At 41.2% G+C, this 18,223-nt stretch overlaps 1 protein-coding gene across 1 annotated transcript in view; it reads left to right on the top strand.

Moving 5' to 3' along the window:
- The window catches only part of CDH2 (cadherin 2), a 303,149-nt gene that overhangs the window by 192,289 nt on the left and 92,637 nt on the right, over positions 1-18,223 (top strand). Inside the window, exon 3 of the mRNA XM_056521772.1 lies at positions 16,830-17,056. Coding sequence (XP_056377747.1) covers positions 16,830-17,056 — 227 coding nt within the window. The remainder of the gene's footprint in view (positions 1-16,829; positions 17,057-18,223) is intronic.

Here is an 18,223-nt window from a genome sequence, read left to right as displayed (position 1 = left end):
TATATATATATATACCGTATATATATATATATATATATATATATATATATATATATTTATATTTTTTGGAACATATGTTATGGAAAAATGAAGGAAGTTATTGCAAAGTACAATTAGTCCCGCTAAAAACAAGGCTTCATATAGTTGAGTAGATGAAAAATAACAGAGTTATGGCTATTTGGTCCTTGTTTTATATTTTGCTATTCCCGATGTTTTAATTAAGATGCAATAAAGTTCATGTGTTTTATCTACAATGTGTCCGGAAGTGCTGGGGGATCACCGCTCCATGATGAGCATTTTTGGTTCTTATGGCTATTTAAGGGCGAGGAGGAAAAACGAAGGTGCAAAAACAAAAACTGGCAAGGTCCTTACCCTGTTAAGGACCAAGGACGTACCGGTACGTCCTGAGTCCTTTCCCTTTCTATAACGCGGGGCCTCTAACAATGGCTGGGACCCGTGGCTAATAGCACGCGGCAATGATTGCGGTGCCGCGTGCTATTAACCCTTTAGACGCGGCGTTCAAAGTTGAACGATGTGTCTAAAGTGAAAGTAAAACATTGCCGGTTAGCTCAGGGGGCGGTTCGGGGTGTCCACGGCGAAATCGCGGCATTCCGAACAGCTGTGGGACACGAGGAGGGTCTCCTACCTTGCCTCCTGGTGTCCGATCGCCGAATGACTGCTCAGTGCCTGAGATCCAGGCATGAGCAGTCAAGCGGCAGAATCATTGATCACTGGTTTCCTATGAGAAACCAGTGATCAATGTAATAGATCAGTGTGTGCAGAGTTATAGGTCCCTATGAGAGCTATAACACTGCATAAAAAAGTGAAAAAAAAAAAGAATAAAGATCATTTAACCCCTCCACTAATAAAAGTTTGAATCACCCCCCTTTTCCCATAAAAAAAAAAGCCAGTGTAAATAAAAATAAACATATATGGTATCACCGCATGCGAAAATGTCTGAATTATAAAAATACATTGTTAATTAAACCGCTCGGTCAATGGCGTACGCGCAAAAAAATTCCAAAGTCCAAAATAGTGTCTTTTTGGCCACTTTTTATATCATGAAAAAATGAATAAAAAGCAATCAACAAGTCCGATCAATGCAAAAGGGTACCGCTAAAAACTTCAGATCACGGTGCAAAAAATTAGACCTCATACTGCAGTAAAATAAAAAAGTTATAGGGGTCAGAAGATGACAATTTTAAACGTATAAATTTTCCTGCATGTAGTTATGATTTTTTCCAGAAGTACGACAAAATTTTACCTATATTAGTAGGGTATCATTTTAATCGTATGGACCTACAGAATAAAGAGAATGTGTCATTTTTACTGAAAAATGGACTGCGCAGAAACAGAAGCCCCCAAAAGTTACAAAATGGCGTTTTTTTAACATTTTGTCTCACAATGATTTTTTTTTTTTTTCCGTTTTGCAGTAGATTTTTGGGTAAAATGACTGATGTCATTACAAAGTAGAATTGTTGGCGAAAAAATAAGCCATCATATGGATTTTTAGGTGCAAAATTGAAAGGGTTAGGATTTTTTAAATGTGAGGAGGAAAAAACGAAAGTGCAAAAACGGAAAACCCTCTGGTCCTTAAGGGGTTAAGTGGTTACCAGATTGAAACAAAGTTGAATAATGGGTGCACATGCATCTTCTGTATAGACCATGGAATGCAAAATGGGCCAAAATGAATCACATCACGTCTCCTATACATTTAGTCTACAGAGAGTTCTGTTCACTTCCTCTTTTGTGGTGACCTAAATTGTCCTCTTTTGCACTTTCTAGTTGGTTTTGGGACTTATGATGGGTGACTGGGGAACGGGGGGGGGGGGGGGTCTCCATATACTTGTTATCAGCCGGTCTCTGACTGCTCTTCCTGGTTTCCAGCTACTTTCACTTTTGTTCTTCATTGATTCAGGGTACCATCCCTTTGCACATATATGTATTTATTGTTCACTGTGCACTTTTTTTCATTTTTTGTATGATTGCATTTAGAGATGAGCGAAGTTACAGTGTTTCAATTCGTCACATACTTCTCAGCTCGGCAGTTGCTTCTTTAGCCTGCATGAATTAGTTCAGCTTTCAGGTGCTCCGGTGGGCTGGAGACTCTCATATGACTGTACCCACCTTTTCCAGCTCACCGGAGCACCTGAAAGCTGAACTAATTTATGCAGGCTAAAGTCAGCAACTGCTGAGACGAGAAGTTTGTGATGAATGAAATCACTGTAAGTTCGCTCATCTCTAATTGCATTTTATATATATATATATTTATATATACAGTATATATATATATATATATATATATATGTATATATATATCCTTACTGCTGGCCATTACTCATTGTCATTGCTACATAGCTATTACTATACTCGAATTTGTACCCCTCCCTTCCTTGGTCCCCACCTTTTTCTATGATCATGCATTTTGATTTTAACTTGTTTTTGAATGAATTTCATAATAAAGAATACTTATTTTTATACAGTCCTGTTTTGATTGGTTTTGAAAGGTGTACTCCCGTGCAAAACCTTTTTTTTTTTTTTTTAAATCAACTGGTGCCAGAAGTTAAACAGATTTGTAAATGACTTGTATTAAAAAATCGTCATCCTTCTAGTACTTATTAGCTGTTGAATACTACAGAGGACATTTTTTTCTTTTTGAAACACAGAGCTCTCTGCTGAATCATGACCGCAGTCCTCTCTGCTGACATCTCTGTCCATTTTAAGAACTGTCTAGAGTAGGAGACAGTTCCTAAAATGGACAGATATGTCAGCAGAGAGCACTGTGTTCCAAAAAGAAAATAATTTCCTCTGTAGTATTCAGCAGCTAATAAGTACTAGAAGGATTAAGATTTTTTTTAATAGACGTAATTTACAAATCTGTTTGACTTTCTGGCACCAGTTGATTTAAAAAAAAAAAAAGTTCCACCGGAGTACCCCTTTAAGGTTAATAGGTTATACAGTTTGCAGTTTGTAAAAAGTTTTGGTTAAATATGTATTTCTAATCTCAATTAATAAGGGCCCTATTACCCTCCAATGCTTGCTGTAAAAGACTGCCGATCTTATAGATGGTCACTTGTCTTAAGAGCCTATTACAAGACTCAACCATGATTCAGGAAGGCAATCCAATGATCATTTGTGCGCTGCTGCTTCCATCGTTTGTCGGCCGCACATTCCATATTACTCAAATATCGCATATGTACTATTGTATTCCATGTTGTTAGATTGCCACAAGTGATCACTTTTCTATACATCTTCACCAGTGTAATGGTAAAGTGCTCCCAAATTTTTTCACCAATTTCCACCGGTGTGCACAAGTTGTGGCTATACTTTATCATCAGGAAGATCATGCCTGTGCCAGCAAGCACTCGGTAACACGATCACTAACACCGTATGACACATGATACTTGCCATAGAATAGAGTATGAGTAGGTATTCAATTCCAGGCAGCTACTGATAGAATTTCTTTCTAGCACTATGGAAAGTATAGGAAATTACAGCTTAAATGGGATAATTACTATGTATCTAGTCCTCTGTTTACATAATAAGTGGTGAAACCAGTGGTCTCCATTTCCCTCTATTGCTGCGTTCTCTCCTACCAGCCCCTGTTACAGGCGTACAGCCAAGTATGACATCTTCTGATGCCGAAGAAGAGCTGAGATTGATATAAAAGAAATAAAAACACATTTTATAAAATGCGACAACATGAGTGGGTGAGTACAAGCGCTCTTCACCTCTCGACACATTGCTTTTATTTTTCTGCGTTCTTCACTGTTTTCAAGAAAATGAAAAAGACCAAGGCTGTTCCTTGATTTCACTTGATAAAATATAGAGAAAGACAAAAAAATTAATGACCACTGCATTTTGTGCTCTATTATAGAACACTATGCTTGTTGGAAAGAGAAAAGCTCTGAACCAAAAGTCGCATAAAAGCCTCAACTAAACTGACTGAGACTTTCTGAGAGACAAATTTAGACCATGCGTCTACAACTCACACAAGTGGCTCAGGTAGTGCAGCTCATCCAGAATGGCACATCAATGCGAGCTGTGGCAAGAAGGTTTGTTGTGTCTGTCAGCGTAGTGTCCAGAGCATGGAGGCGCTACCAGGAGACAGGCCAGTACATCAGGACCACTACCTCCGCCTTTGTGTAAGCAGAAGCAGGAGCACTGCCGGAGCCCTGCAAAATGACCTCCAGCAGGCCACAAATGTGCATGTGTCCACTCAAACGGTCAGAAACAGACTCCATGATGGTGGTATGAGCACCCGAAATCCAGAGGTGGGGGTTGTGCTTACAGCCCAACACGGTGCAGGACGTTTGGCATTTGCCAGAGAACACCTAGATTGGCAAATTCGCCAACTGGCGCCCTGTGCTCTTCACAGATGAAAGCAGGTTCACACTGAGCACATGTGACAGACGTGACACAGTCTGGAGACGCCATGGAGAATGTTCTGCTGCCTGCAACATCCTCCAGCATGACCGGTTTAGTGGTGGGTCAGTAATGGTGTGGGGTGGCATTTCTTTGGGGGGGCCGCACAGCCCTCCATATGCTTGCCAGAGGTAGCCTGACTGCCATTAGGTACTGAGATGAGATCCTCAGACCCCTTGTGAGACCATATGCTGGTACGGTTTGCCCTGGGTTCCTCCTAATGCAAGACAATGCTAAACCTCATGTGGCTGGAGTGTGTCAGCAGTTCCTGCAAGAGGAAGGCATTGATGCTATGGGCTGGCCTGCCCGTTCCCCAGACCTGAATCCGATTGAGCACATCTGGGACATCATGTCTCGCTTCATCCACATTGCCCCACAGACTGTCCAGGAGTTGGCAGATGCTTTTGTCCAAGTCTGGGAGGACATCCCTCAGGAGATCATCTGCCACCTCATCAGGAGCATGCCCAGGTATTGTAGGGAGGTCATACGGGCACATGGAGGCCACACACTACTGAGCCTCATTTTGACTTATTTTAAGGACCTTATATTAAAGTTGGATCAGCCTGTAGTGTGGTTTTCCACTTTTAATTTTGAGTGTAACTCCATATCCAGACCTCCATGGGTTCATAAATTTGATTCCATTGATAATGTTTGTGTGATTTTGTTGTCAGCACATTCAACTTATGTAAAGATGAAAGTATTTCATATGATTAGTTCATTCATTCAGACTCCCACCATCTTTCTGTCCCTGCCTATTGCCTATCTATCCCTAACCCCCTCCCTGCTTTTATTTTTTTTTTTACTATATTAAAAATACCAGGCAGACTTCCCCAGCAGGCACCACGTCACTGATGCCTGCTCGGGGGGACTTCCGCCCTTACTTTGTCTATACAGGGTGCCTCCAGCTGTTTCACCACTACAACTCCCAGCTTGCCCTGACATCTATTGGCTGTCAGGGCATGCTGGGAGTTGTAGTGGTAAAACAGCTGGAGGCACCCCGTGTTGAAAACAATAAATGCTGCCGCGCTACCCCCTTTCCCCCCCCCCCACCACCACCCGTGTTGAAAACAATAAATGCTGGCGAACTACCCCGTTACCTCCCCCACCCACTCCCCTCGTTGTTAAAACCCTGAGCCCCGCTCTCCCGCAACCCCCGTTTACAATCATGATCCCCGCTCTATTATTCCATACTTACATACTGCAGAGTCCGGCAGCGGCGTTCAGGGGCGGCAGCAGCAGCGGCTTCATGTGCGGGAGGCGGGGCCGGCGTGTCAGGCCAGGGAGCCAATGCGCTCGCTCCCACCTGTCTGATAGCGCAGGCTGAATGAAAAAGGACCGATGCCAGGCCGCATCAGTCCTTTTTCAGGCGTGACGTCACGCCAGCCTGAAGCCGGCCACTAGGAGGGAGACCCCTAGTGGCCGGTTTTCAAACATAAATTAGAACATGTTAATAAAAAAAGATAATAATTAAGATATATTAGAGATATGTTGTAGTACATATGTACTACAACATATCAAAAAATAATGTTGATGACAGTGCCCATTTAATTGTTTTGAGCAGTGTATTTTGTATTGACAGTCTCTAGTATTTTTTGTATTTTTTTTTTATCATGTTTCTTCATTCAGTAATACATCTTCACCAGATTTAATTGATTGTTATTCTTTATTTAGCATTAGCCTGATTGTCTAAGGCTGTCCAGGGATGCTGGGAGTTGTAGTTTTGCAAGCGCTGAAGGCATTCTGGTTGGGAAACATAAGACATGTAAGACATGTAAGACATACGATCATTAAAACAGGCCTCTATTTTAAAACAATTTGTGTATTCTTTGTAGATGCACAAGTTGTGAGTCATAATAGAGAACACCAATATATTGAGTGACTTGGTGCTAAATTAATGGTTGCTTTCCATTGTCATGGTGAATTTATGGTTCCTAGACTACTTAAAAAAAGGATAGTTGAAACATTGGCTTCTGCCACCTGAGGGATTCCACTTTTCTCTGGATCAACATTGTACAATATTACACCAAAAAAAAAACAAAAAAAAAACAAAAAAAAAAACACAGAACAATAGCCAGCACAACTCGGGTGCACGCTGCTATGGCAAATACAAAGTATACAAAAAAAGTGCTGCTACAATTTTATTTTTGTATAGATGGAATTGTGTCTTGAATCGGCCTTATAAACTGTACATGGCAAATCTGCGCAAAATCCACGTGTTGCATATACATTGGAGGAGTGAATCCTTAACATAAATTGGTATGCAATTAATCTGCAAAGTAGGTTTAAAGGGGTTTTTCAGGACTAGAAAAACAGAGCTGATTTCTTAAAAATCGAGTAAATAAACAGGACCACTCCAGGTTGTATGTGGTATTGCAGCTCAGTTTCATTGAAGTGAATGGAGCCAAATTGTAATACCACACAACCTGAGAACAGGTATGGTGCTGTTTTTGTTAACCAATGTTGCTCTGTTTTTCATGCAAAGGAGTGATTTGTGCAAATTTGCTGGTAAAATCCACAAATTTGTCAAGTGTGAATTCATTCTTACCATGTAAGCTCTAAGCAGGGAAATAAATCACCATATTATAGGTAGCTGGTCTTGATAATGTACTCAACTAGTTTTACATATATATTTCATTTCAATTCATAATGCATTTATTGGCCCATCGGGCCATGCTTACTCTAAGTCTAGTTTTAACGTGTTCGTAAGTGTGGCCCTTTAAATAGCCTGTCATATTAAGCCTGTGATGGAGTGCTTTCACGCTAGAGGAGAGTGCTGGAGCCATGGCTGGCATGGAATGGTTAAACTATAATTCCTCGGGATGCTTGGGGAGAATAGGAGAGCGGTGGTTGCTGCACAACCTGTACTCTGTCAGAGTAATTTAATTATGGGTAGTTAGACTTCTGTGTAATTTGTTAATGGCCATTCCCTGCACAAAGAGCATCATTTTGCCAGGGCACCGGCAATTTGATGCATTTTTCGCAGGGTGCTGTCAAATGAAAGAGAGTTTTCATTGAATTTCATATTGTGCTTTAGCCTAGAGGGAGAATATCAATGAAGCAGTGAGCAGTCCGCGTTTTTTGGACTTATTAGAATGCATGCGAGAGCGAATGGCAGTAATCCCCTCTGTTTTGAGAAAAGCCTGGTATGAAATTGGACTTCTCAGTTCGCGACATGCATAGATTTTTTTTTTTTTTAACTCTGATAAAAATGTTTTGACGGCTTATTACTTTTTACCACATCCACTTTCTCTCTCTCTATATATATGTATGTTTTTCACTTCTTTCCTTTAAAGCTGAACAGTTTCATTGTCGCCTTTCTCCACTTCATTAGCTGCTGGCATTTCTGGTCTAAGCTGCTTCTTCAGTTCTACATTATGCCTAACGGGCTTTATGTATTCCAAGCTTAATGAACTGTTGTCTAAGGATTCTGAAGGGAAACATTCCAGGAAGCAAATAAAAAAGCAAACCCTTTGTAAAATCTTTTAGCTTCTTGATCTACAAACAGTGAATTTGCTTAGCTGTTTGTGTTTGGTATTTTATCTTTACTTTTCAGCTTTTGAAATAGTTTCTTGCTGCGTTGCTTGTTTGTTTATGTACTTTGGTATATTCTATATGTGTGCGTTTTATGTAGTGGTTAGGCAGTTCTGTCCATGTATAGCTGTACCAAACTGACAATAAACAGGATTCCTTTAACTAAGCAAATCAAACGCCACCAGAAAGGGCTAAAAATGAGGTTTGATGAAACATAATTATACTATAAAGTGCAAAAAGCAGTAAGGTTAGAAGAATTTTATTAATTTTCTGGGATCAAAAACATTGTTTGGAGCTATGCTTCAATTTTTTTCTAATTTGTTGTCTTGCTAAATGTATTATAATATGCTTTGGTAATATGTTATCCACATTTAATATTATTTTCTATATTGTGGAATAAGTCTTTATGTATCAAAGTGTCTAATAAGACAAGGAAGCAGCTCTTAGTCCAAAAATATTAACAACCTCTGAGGAAGTTTCAATAGTGATGGAGCGTACGTCCACTTTTCTGTACATTGTTTTCTCCCTCTGATCTCTGTTTGAGAAATGTATATTGTTCCTCAGATTAGTATTCTTTGTTCACCTTTTTGTGATGTCTTTAGACATTGTGGTTGGACATTTGTTTAGTATTGTACCATAGTAGTATTATTTTTTATGTCCGCACCATTGGCTATATTTCCCCCTTTGTATTTTTTACATACATGCTCACTATTTGTCTGATTAATTTATTTTGGTGGGTGGTTACTATATTTATTTATCTGTACATTTGCTCCTTTAAGGGATACTCCGGTGGAAAACAACTTATTTTAAATCAACTGGTGCCAGAAAGTTATACAGATTTGTAAATTACTTCTATATAAAAATCGTAATCCTTACAGTACTTATCAGCTGCTGTATACTACAGAGGAATTTCTTTTCTTTTTGAATTTCCATTCTGTCTGACCACAGTGCTCTCTGGTGACACCTCTGTCAGGAACTGTCCAGAGTAGAAGCAAATCCCCACAGCAAACTTATCCTGCTCTGGACAGTTCCTGACATGGACAGACGTGTCAGCAGAGAGCACTGCGGTCAGACAGAAAAGAACTATGCAACTTCCTCTGTAGTATACAGCAGCTGATAAGTACTGTAAGGATTACATTTTTTATAGAAGTTATTTACAAATCTGTTAAACTTTCTGGCACCAGTTTATTTAAAATAAATTGTTTTCCACCGGAGTACCCCTTTAAAGTGTACCTGTCGTCAACAAAAACTTTTTATATAATGTAGATAATACCATTATATGTTTATTTGTAATATACACTGGTTAAAAAATGTGTATATTTTTGTCCCTGCAGCTATTTCATGTGTATCTCTATGAGGAGTCCAAATACAGGAAGTGAGGGTGGACAAGCAGGGCTCTGTGCCCTAAGAAAAAGCAGGAAAGTGTTCACTGAGGCTGTATAACATGCTCCTGGCTCATACATCAGGATGATTGACAAGCCAGGAGTCTGCACAGACCCCTGCTTGTCCTGCCCTCACTTCCTGTTTTTGGACTCATCATAGAGACACACAGGCAATAGCTGCAGGGACAGCATTTTTTCACCCCAAAATATACACATTTTTAACCATTGTATATTAAAAATAAATATGTATATATATATATATATATATATATATATATATATATATATATATTGGTATTATGGTATTATCTACATTATATAAAAAGTTTTTGTTGAATACAGGTACACTTTTAGGTAGAGTGTATTTGGTTTGTTATTGAAAGAACTAAGTTCATATTAGAGAGCTCAGGCTTATTATTATGGTTTAGTGCTCTTTTTGGGGAATTTGCACTGATGTGTATGATATAAATAAATAGTATATATACCAATTATTCTTCATTTTCAAGATGTTTAGGTGCCATTTTAAAATGGCAGCAGTAACAGAGGCAAAAGTCATGTGATGTATCATGTGACTGGTGTGTACATAGCTTCCCCTACTTCACATCTTTTTTTCAGAACAATTGTGTTTCTGCGTCCCTGTAACACTAGTTTTCCACACAGGTTTTTTCAAGCATTTTTTGGAAAACTGCCACTTTGGCTTAAAAACTGCAGTTGCAGTTTTCCCCAAAAAAAACGCCAGAGGAAAAAAAAAAAAAACTGGCTCAATGCTCATGTGCAAGCAGAGGAAGCTATGGAAGCAGGAGTTATATGATACATCATTGCCAAATCCTCATCCCACTATGGTGCTCGCAGAAGACAAGTTACAATTAGAGAATACATAAGGATAGCTCATCACCTTGTTTTCTTTTCCTATCGCCATGCATTATGAAGTAGGTCTGAACGCAGCGGGCTCCCCAAATGGTGTAGCTAATAGACGTAGTTATTAGATGTGTTTATGAGTTGTTTGTATGTACCCATTGTTATTTGGCTCTAAAATTTTTCCTGATATCCTGCCACTCTGCTTCATTGCTGATTTGTAACATAGCAGACAAAGAAAGATGTTTCCAACCAGAAACAAAACCCCACACATGGCATTCTGCCACCTGCTTTTAACTTTGGACAATATCCTCTTTTGTTAGGTGGTTTTCTTAGCCTTGGGTGTTCTGCTATGAGTCTTTAAACTGTATGTTCTTTGTTCATATAGTAATATGCAAATAAGAAAAAACATTTTATTGAAAAAAAAAATGATTGGAAACGAGCGAGTCCTTACATACATTATTTCAGGCAATTTTATTTACACTGCTCAAAAAAATTAAGAGAACAATAAGATAACACATCCTAGATCTGAATGAATGAACAAATCGTCTGAAATACCATATTTATCGGGGTATACCACGCATCGCCCTATAACACGCACCCTCATTTTACCAAAGATATTTGGGTAAAAAAAGTTTTTTACCCAAATATCCATGGTAAAATGAGGGTGCATGTGTGCGCGCGTATACCCCGATACACCCCCAGGAAAGGCAGGGGGAGAGAGGCCGTCGCTGCCCGCTTCTCTCCCCCTACCTTTCCTGGGGTCTAGAGCCCTGCTGCCGGCCCTTCTCTCCCCCTGGCTATCGGCGCCGCTGCCCGTTCTGTCCCCCTGACTATCGGTGCCGGCGCCCCATTGCCGGCGCCGATAGCCAGGGGAAGAGAAGCGGCGCCGACAGCCAGGGGGAGAGAATGGGCAGCGGCACCCATTGCCGGCGCCGCTGCCCTGTTGCCTCCCCCTATCCCCGGTGGCATAATTACCTGTTGCCGGGGTCGGGTCCGCGCTGCTTCAGGCCTCCGGTGTGCGTCCCCTGCGTCGTTGCTATGCGCTGCACGGCGCAGCGCATGACGTCAGTGCGCCGCGCCGTGCAGTGCATAGCAACGATGCAGGGGACGCACGCCGGAGGCCTGAAGCAGCGCGGACTCGACCCCGGCAACAGGTAATTATGCCACCAGGGATGGGGGGAGGCAACGGGGCAGCGGCGCCGGCAATGGGTGCCGCTGCCCCTTCTCTCCCCCTGGCTTTCGGTGCTGCTTCTCTCCCCCTGGCTATCGGCGCCGGCAATGGGTCGCTGGCACCGATAGTCAGGGGGACAGAACGGGCAGCGGCGCCGATAGCCAGGAGGAGAGAAGGGCCCGACAGCAGGGCTCTAGACCCCAGGAAAGGCAGGGGGAGAGAAGCGGGCAGCGACGGCCTCTCTCCCCCTGCCTTTCCTGGGGGTATATATCAGTGTATAACACGCACATAGACTTTAGGCTAAAAATTTTAGCCTAAAAAGTGCGTATTATACGCCGATAAATACGGTACTTTTGCCTTTACACAGTTGAATGTGCTGACAACAAAATCACACAAAAATTATCAATGGAAATCAAATTTATCAACCCATAGAGGTCTGGATATGGAGTCACACTCTAAATGGAAAACCACACTACAGTCTGATCCAACTTTGATGTAATGTCCTTTAAACAAGTCAAAATGAAGCTCAGTAGTGTGTGTGGCCTCCACATGCTCGTATGACCTCCCTACAACACCTGAGCATGCTCCTGATGAGGTGGCAGATGGTCTCCTGAGGGATGTCCTCCCAGACCTGGACTAAAGCATCCACCAACTCCTGGACAGTCTGTGGTTCAAAGTGGCATTGGTGCATGGAGCAAGACATGATGTCCCAGATGTGCTCAATCAGATTCTGGTCTGGGGAACGGGCAGGCCAGTCCATAGCATCAATGCCTTCCTCTTGCAGGAACTGCTGACACACTCCAGCCACATGAGGTCTAGCATTGTCTTGCATTAGGAGGAACCCAGGGCCAACCGCACCAGCATATGGTCTTACAAGGGGTCTGAGGATCTCTTCTCAGTACCTATAGGCAGTCAGGCTACCTCTGGCAAGCACATAGAACTGTGTGGCCCAAAATGCCACCCCACACCATTACTGACCCACCACCAAACCGGTCATGCTGGAGGATGTTGCAGGCAGGAGAACGTTCTCCATGGTGTCTCCAGACTCTGTCACGTCTGTCACATGTTCTCAGTGTGAACCTTCTTTCATCTGTGAAGAGCACAGGGCGCCAATGGTGAATTTGCCAATCTTGGTGTTCTCTGGCAAATTCCAAACGGCCTGCTTGATGTTGGGCTGTAAGCACAACCCCTACCTATGGATCTCTGGCCCTCTGGAAAATATTCAAGAAGTTAAAAAATACCCATAAAATTCTACTACATTTAGTTCCCATATTACAGGCCCACCTACCACAGACTGAGGGAAAAGACTTGTTGTTTATTTTATGGCATGCCCTTAGTGTGTATGAACATCATAGGGGTCTCCTACATTGGGAATCTTCCCTACTAGCCAGGGTAGGGTGGCACTGCATAGAGTTTTTACATCTCTGGAAACATTTTACTACCATGTATCACAAGGTCACCCATGCTTTTAAACAGGAGCCATGTGTTTGACTAAAGAAAACATTAGATGAGGAGAAAGAGAAGTGATAGAGTGAATATAACTTTTTATGAATATATAGATTAACATGTTCATTCCCTAGTGAAATGTGGAAGTTTGGTTGTTGGATAGAATACATCCACTTTTATTATCATCTTTACTTTATTACACACATCAAAACTTCAGTCACTCTTTTAGTCATTGTATATATGTTTGGCTGGGATTGTAGTGGTGCCCACTCCTACAGCACACTATGCATACATTACCAGTTTTTATCAGTGTTGCTATAGTGTTACCATTGGATACCAATGCAGAAGGTTTGTTCTTATGCTGTTTTCCTGCTCCCTCCAGTTGGCAGGTGACATTGCTTTCTTAGAATTAGGCTAGCTGGCAATGCACAATTTGCCATTTTCTTCCTAGAATTAAAGTATACCTGTCACCAAAATCACAAAGACATATAAAGACACATCACAAAGACATATAAAATAAAACTATTTTATTGGTCAGGGTCTCAGTGCTGAGACCTCCCCCAATCAGGAGAACAAGCAAGGATAAGGACTTCATTCCCTGCCTCTCTGTAATCTTTGTCTTGCTGTCCCATAGATTTATAATGGAGAAGGGAGACAAAGTTCCCTGAGAGCCAGGGAGTAAAGTTCTGAGGTCTTGTATTTAAAGCTGAAAAGGACAATGGGGGAGATTTATCAAAACCTGTGCAGAGGAAGAGTGGTGCAGTTGCCCATAGCAACCAATCAGATTGCTTCTTTCATTTTCCACAGGCCTCTAAAGAGGCCTGTGGAAAATGAAAGAAGCAATCTGATTGGTTGCTATGGGCAACTGCACCACTCTTCCTCTGCACAGGTTTTGATAAATCTCCCCAAATATCTGCAGGACGCTGGAATGTCAAACCTTCCTTCCACATCCCAGCTTTTCTTGACTGTTGAGTTTATATTTAAGCTTTATGTAAATAATACTCTTAGTATTATTACTATGTGTTGTATCCATTCATTCTGTATTCTTGGGTGCTAGTTTATTAATCCTTACACACACAGCACCACTATATTTCTGTTGTAATATTAATGTAAATGTAGGATTCAGGATTCAATTCCGTTTAAACCTTTTTTTTCCTGCAGTAAAATATTATAGAACGTGTTTCCTAGATGCATTGGGTAGTTAGTTTATCTGTTTCCACAATTCTTCCTCTGTATCACAGAGAGAGGCTTGTATATCCCTTCTGGCTTTAGACATTAAAGGTTAATTCATGGTATTCCATATGTTTCCTTACCCAGCTGCTGAATTTCAAAACGTGCCCTTGACAAATAGGGTCACCATGTAAGGTCACTTTGTTAAGGGAATGGGAGTCACTAACTGCAGTATGACACTTCTAACTGTCTAGTCCATTTTCATGTTTCCTTATGAGAATGCATTGTACATTAAGTACTGGATACAACATGCCTTTATTCCAGCTGAGAACAGATACAGACAGTCACTTAGGCTCCATGTATGAGGGGAAATCTCTTGTTACTATTAGAAATGTCTTTCTCAGCCATTCTCCATAAGAGGTTGCCTGAGCTGCACAATAGTTTCAGCTTCCCGTATTAAATGATAAGTAGTGGTAATATGTTGGAGTAGGCCATTTGAGTAAGTATCCCTGTGCACATAAAAATCTCAGAATTGTTTATATCGAAGTCATTTTGTGGGAAGTTTCTACTTTTGCTGTTCTCACAAGGTTTCCTAATTCGATTAAAATGTCTATTTCCTGTGATAGATCAGCTGCAATTCTGCAATACTGCATACTTCAGCATTTCACCATAATACTCTTGTATATTAATGTTTTAAAAACGTGTCGGCGCTCATCAGAATGGTTTACAATTTACCAACAAACATAAAACGTGTTGAATATTTTATATAGTAGATTTAAGTTTAAGTACATCTTCCGAGTAAACATAGGATAATTATATCGACACAGTGTTGCCGAGCGGACATTAACCCTGCGTTATAATCACTGGAGCTGACCACAGATAGGTGATAATCATCATGACTGTGGGCACTGTCATACTGCTACAGACACTCTCCTTCTATTAGGTGGATTTTCTTGGCTGATCTCTATTTTTCCCAGGGATATGGTTTTGATGTATCCCATGTACTAGAAGGTTAATAACGGCTTTAACCCATACATACAGTTAAGTAGAATAGACTAAATATAGTAAATGCTAGGAGTCAGTAAGATCACTACACAATAGCTTTACAGTAAGAAGTTAAATAGACATTAAAAATGAATTAATTTCCCAGTAAGTGTGCTTTTGGTGTTTTTCCATCTATGATAAGACTAGAACCATTTTTACACTTTTGGAGGTGCACCTCTTCCTGATACTCTTAGGTTAGGTTCCCAATCCGGAGTTTTCAAGTGGAATTTGAAAGCAGAATCCCACTTGGAAATTCCACTGAAACAGCATTTCATTGCTGCCATTCTGCTGCACTGTGCACACTATGGAGTTTTAGGGGCGGATATTCCGCAACGGAAATTCTACTGCCAATAGAATGATCACGCTCATTCTTTAGGTGAAATCTGCACTGCAGACATTGGCGTCTGTGAGGCAATGTCCGCCTGGTCCTAGCGCCAACTGATTGAGTTGGCAATGGCAGCACTTGGAACCTCCAGACAGAATTTTTCAGTTTGGAGCTCCTAAGTGTGAACCTAGCCTTAGAGAGTCTCTTTCAGTAGCCAAGCATTAGCAGTGTGGCCATTCAATACACCTTGTTGATGGCTTTTTGACCTTTAGCAGTCCATATAGAGAAAGTTAACTCCAGTGACTAGGGCACAAACAAGTGAGTTACCATGGCCAATAGGATGAGTATCCCAGCATACCCTCTTGTTGTTAGAATGGCTTAAAACACATCTCTTATAATGTGACCTTTAAAAAAGGATTGCAGAAGTTCTGAGGAACATTACAGAGCCCCTTAAAGGAGTACTCCGCTGCCCTGTGTCGGAAGCTCCGCTCCCCGCCGTCTGGAAGTTTATTGTGTGTGGGCTTCCGTGTTCAGGGCCGCCCCTCGTGACGTCACGCCCGCCCCCTCGACGAAAGTCTATGGGAAGGGGGTGTGACGGCCATCGCGCCCCCTTCGCATAGACTTTCACTGAGGGGGCGGGCGGGACGTCACGAGGGGCGGCCCAGAACACGGAAGCCCGCACACAGCGTCCGGAACAATAACTTCCGGACGCTGGGGAGCGGAGCTTCCAACACAGGGCAGCTGAGTACCCCTTTAAGGACTTCTACCATTGTGATAATCTGACATGACTCACTGATATATTTAGATGACTAAAGTAGAATGCTGTTTAGTATACAGAATAAAGGAGTTTATTTGTTTGTTCATTCATTTATTAATTCAGTATAATCTCCGAGGGAAGAAAGCACTGACAATTTCATGACACAATTCACATGACTAATGATGATCAGTTAATAGTTGATTTGTAAGTTTTGATGGAGTTTGGGGAACTCCCATGAGGCCTCCTACAATGTAGAACTTGGATGCATCACTTAATGTGGACCCAAGTATGAGGATGATGATTTCTTTTGTCAGATCACCCAGCAAAGTATAATTGTATTAAAGTGATAGAAAAACATATTTCTATATTGTAGTTTTAATTCTGTACCAACCTACAGTTCAGTAATATATGAGCAGAGAATAGCTGGCGGCATAGAAGTAAGAATATTCATTGAGGAATAGTTTAGAAATCATCAGTTACCGATCCTCCAATCCACTTGTGGTTCTAAACGCTCCATCGCAGGCAATTATTCTGTCAATAAACATGTCATCTCCCAGCCAGTATTACCTCTTTTTTTGGTTTCTCCTGAACGGATTGTATTCTCTGCATTCCAGTGGAGCATTCCCCTCTGCTTCTGCCATTGATTAAGCGATTGTTTCACTGCTATCTATAAATGCCTCTGGTTCTGACTGCTATTGTCTTCTCTTTCTTTTTTTCTAGTAATGTTTACAGATTGCGGTGCACAAAGACGGATAAAGTATGAAACTAGTAACCCGACAGATTTCCGGATCGATGATGATGGGGTGATATTTGCTGCAAGAACCTTTGACATTTCACCTAAAGAGACAGAGTTCTCAGTGTATGCCCAAGATGAAGAAACCCAAGAGCTTTGGCATGTTACAGTGAAAATCATCCTACGACCGCATCCTGCACAGTATCAAGCACCGGTAGGCATATTATCTCAACAGAAATGTATAAATTGGGATGATAATCGTGCCTGTATGTCGCATAGCCCAAATAATAAACCTTAGATCCCCATTTAACAGATAATTAAAAAAAAAAAGGATTGAAATTTAGCATAGGAATTAGTATTGTGCAGCCAAAACACAGAGCATGCACTTTATATTGAAAGTCTGGGGCTGCAGTTAGTCATTGCACAGTCTAGTGTTCAGGCTGAAGTCAGTTAGTCCATAGTCTAATGTAAAGGTTGTGGTAAGTCAGTACACCGTCTAGTATAAAGGTTGAAGTCAGGCAATCCACAGCCCAGTATAAAGATTTGAGTAAGTCAGTCCATAGCCTTAAGTAAAGGCTGTGATAAGTAAATACACAGTCTATTGTAAAGGTTGTAGTAAGTCAGTACACTGTCTAGTATAAAGGTTTAAGTCAGTCAGTCCACGGCCTAGTGCAAAGGCTTAAGTCAGTCAGTCCACAGCCTAGTGCAAAGGCTTAAGTCAGTCAATCCACAGCCAGGTATAAAGGTTGGAGTACATCAGTCCATAGTCTAATGCAGTGTTTCCCAAACACAGTCCTCAAGTATGAGTCATGATTTTGGGATTTCCTAAATCCTCCAATGGTGATATAATTGTGGTGTCACTTCATGCACTGACAAGAATTATATCGCCTGTGAAAGAGCAAGGTAATCCAGAAAACAAAACTTGTTGGGGGGTACTAGAGGACCACGCTTGGGAAACACTGGTCTAATGTAAAGGCTGGTGTCAGACATTCCATAGGCTAATGTGAAGGCTGTAAAAAAGTCATTACTGTCAAATGTAAAGGCTGTAGTCAGTCAATCCATAGTCTAATGTAAAGGCTTTGCTAAGTCAGTTCACTATCTAGTTCAAAGACTGAAGTCAGTCAACCATCTAGTGTGAAGGTCACACTAAGTTAGTCCACAGTTTAATGGAATGGCTGCAGTCAGTCAGTTAATTGTGATCCCTGTTCCTGCAAAAGCTCCTCTCCATGTTTGATGGTATTCAGGTGTAATTGACTCATTTATTCCTTTATTAGTTTTGTCACACCAGACAAGGTATTTTCTATTTAAACCAACACTTAACAAGCCCATGGCTGTCAGTGGCCTGGCACAGAAACCTTATTCATTTTGATTGAAAAACATA

Source organism: Hyla sarda, chromosome 5 (assembly GCF_029499605.1).
Source record: "Hyla sarda isolate aHylSar1 chromosome 5, aHylSar1.hap1, whole genome shotgun sequence".
Lineage (NCBI taxonomy): Eukaryota > Metazoa > Chordata > Amphibia > Anura > Hylidae > Hyla > Hyla sarda.
This window is presented reverse-complemented; position numbering and strand designations above follow the sequence as displayed.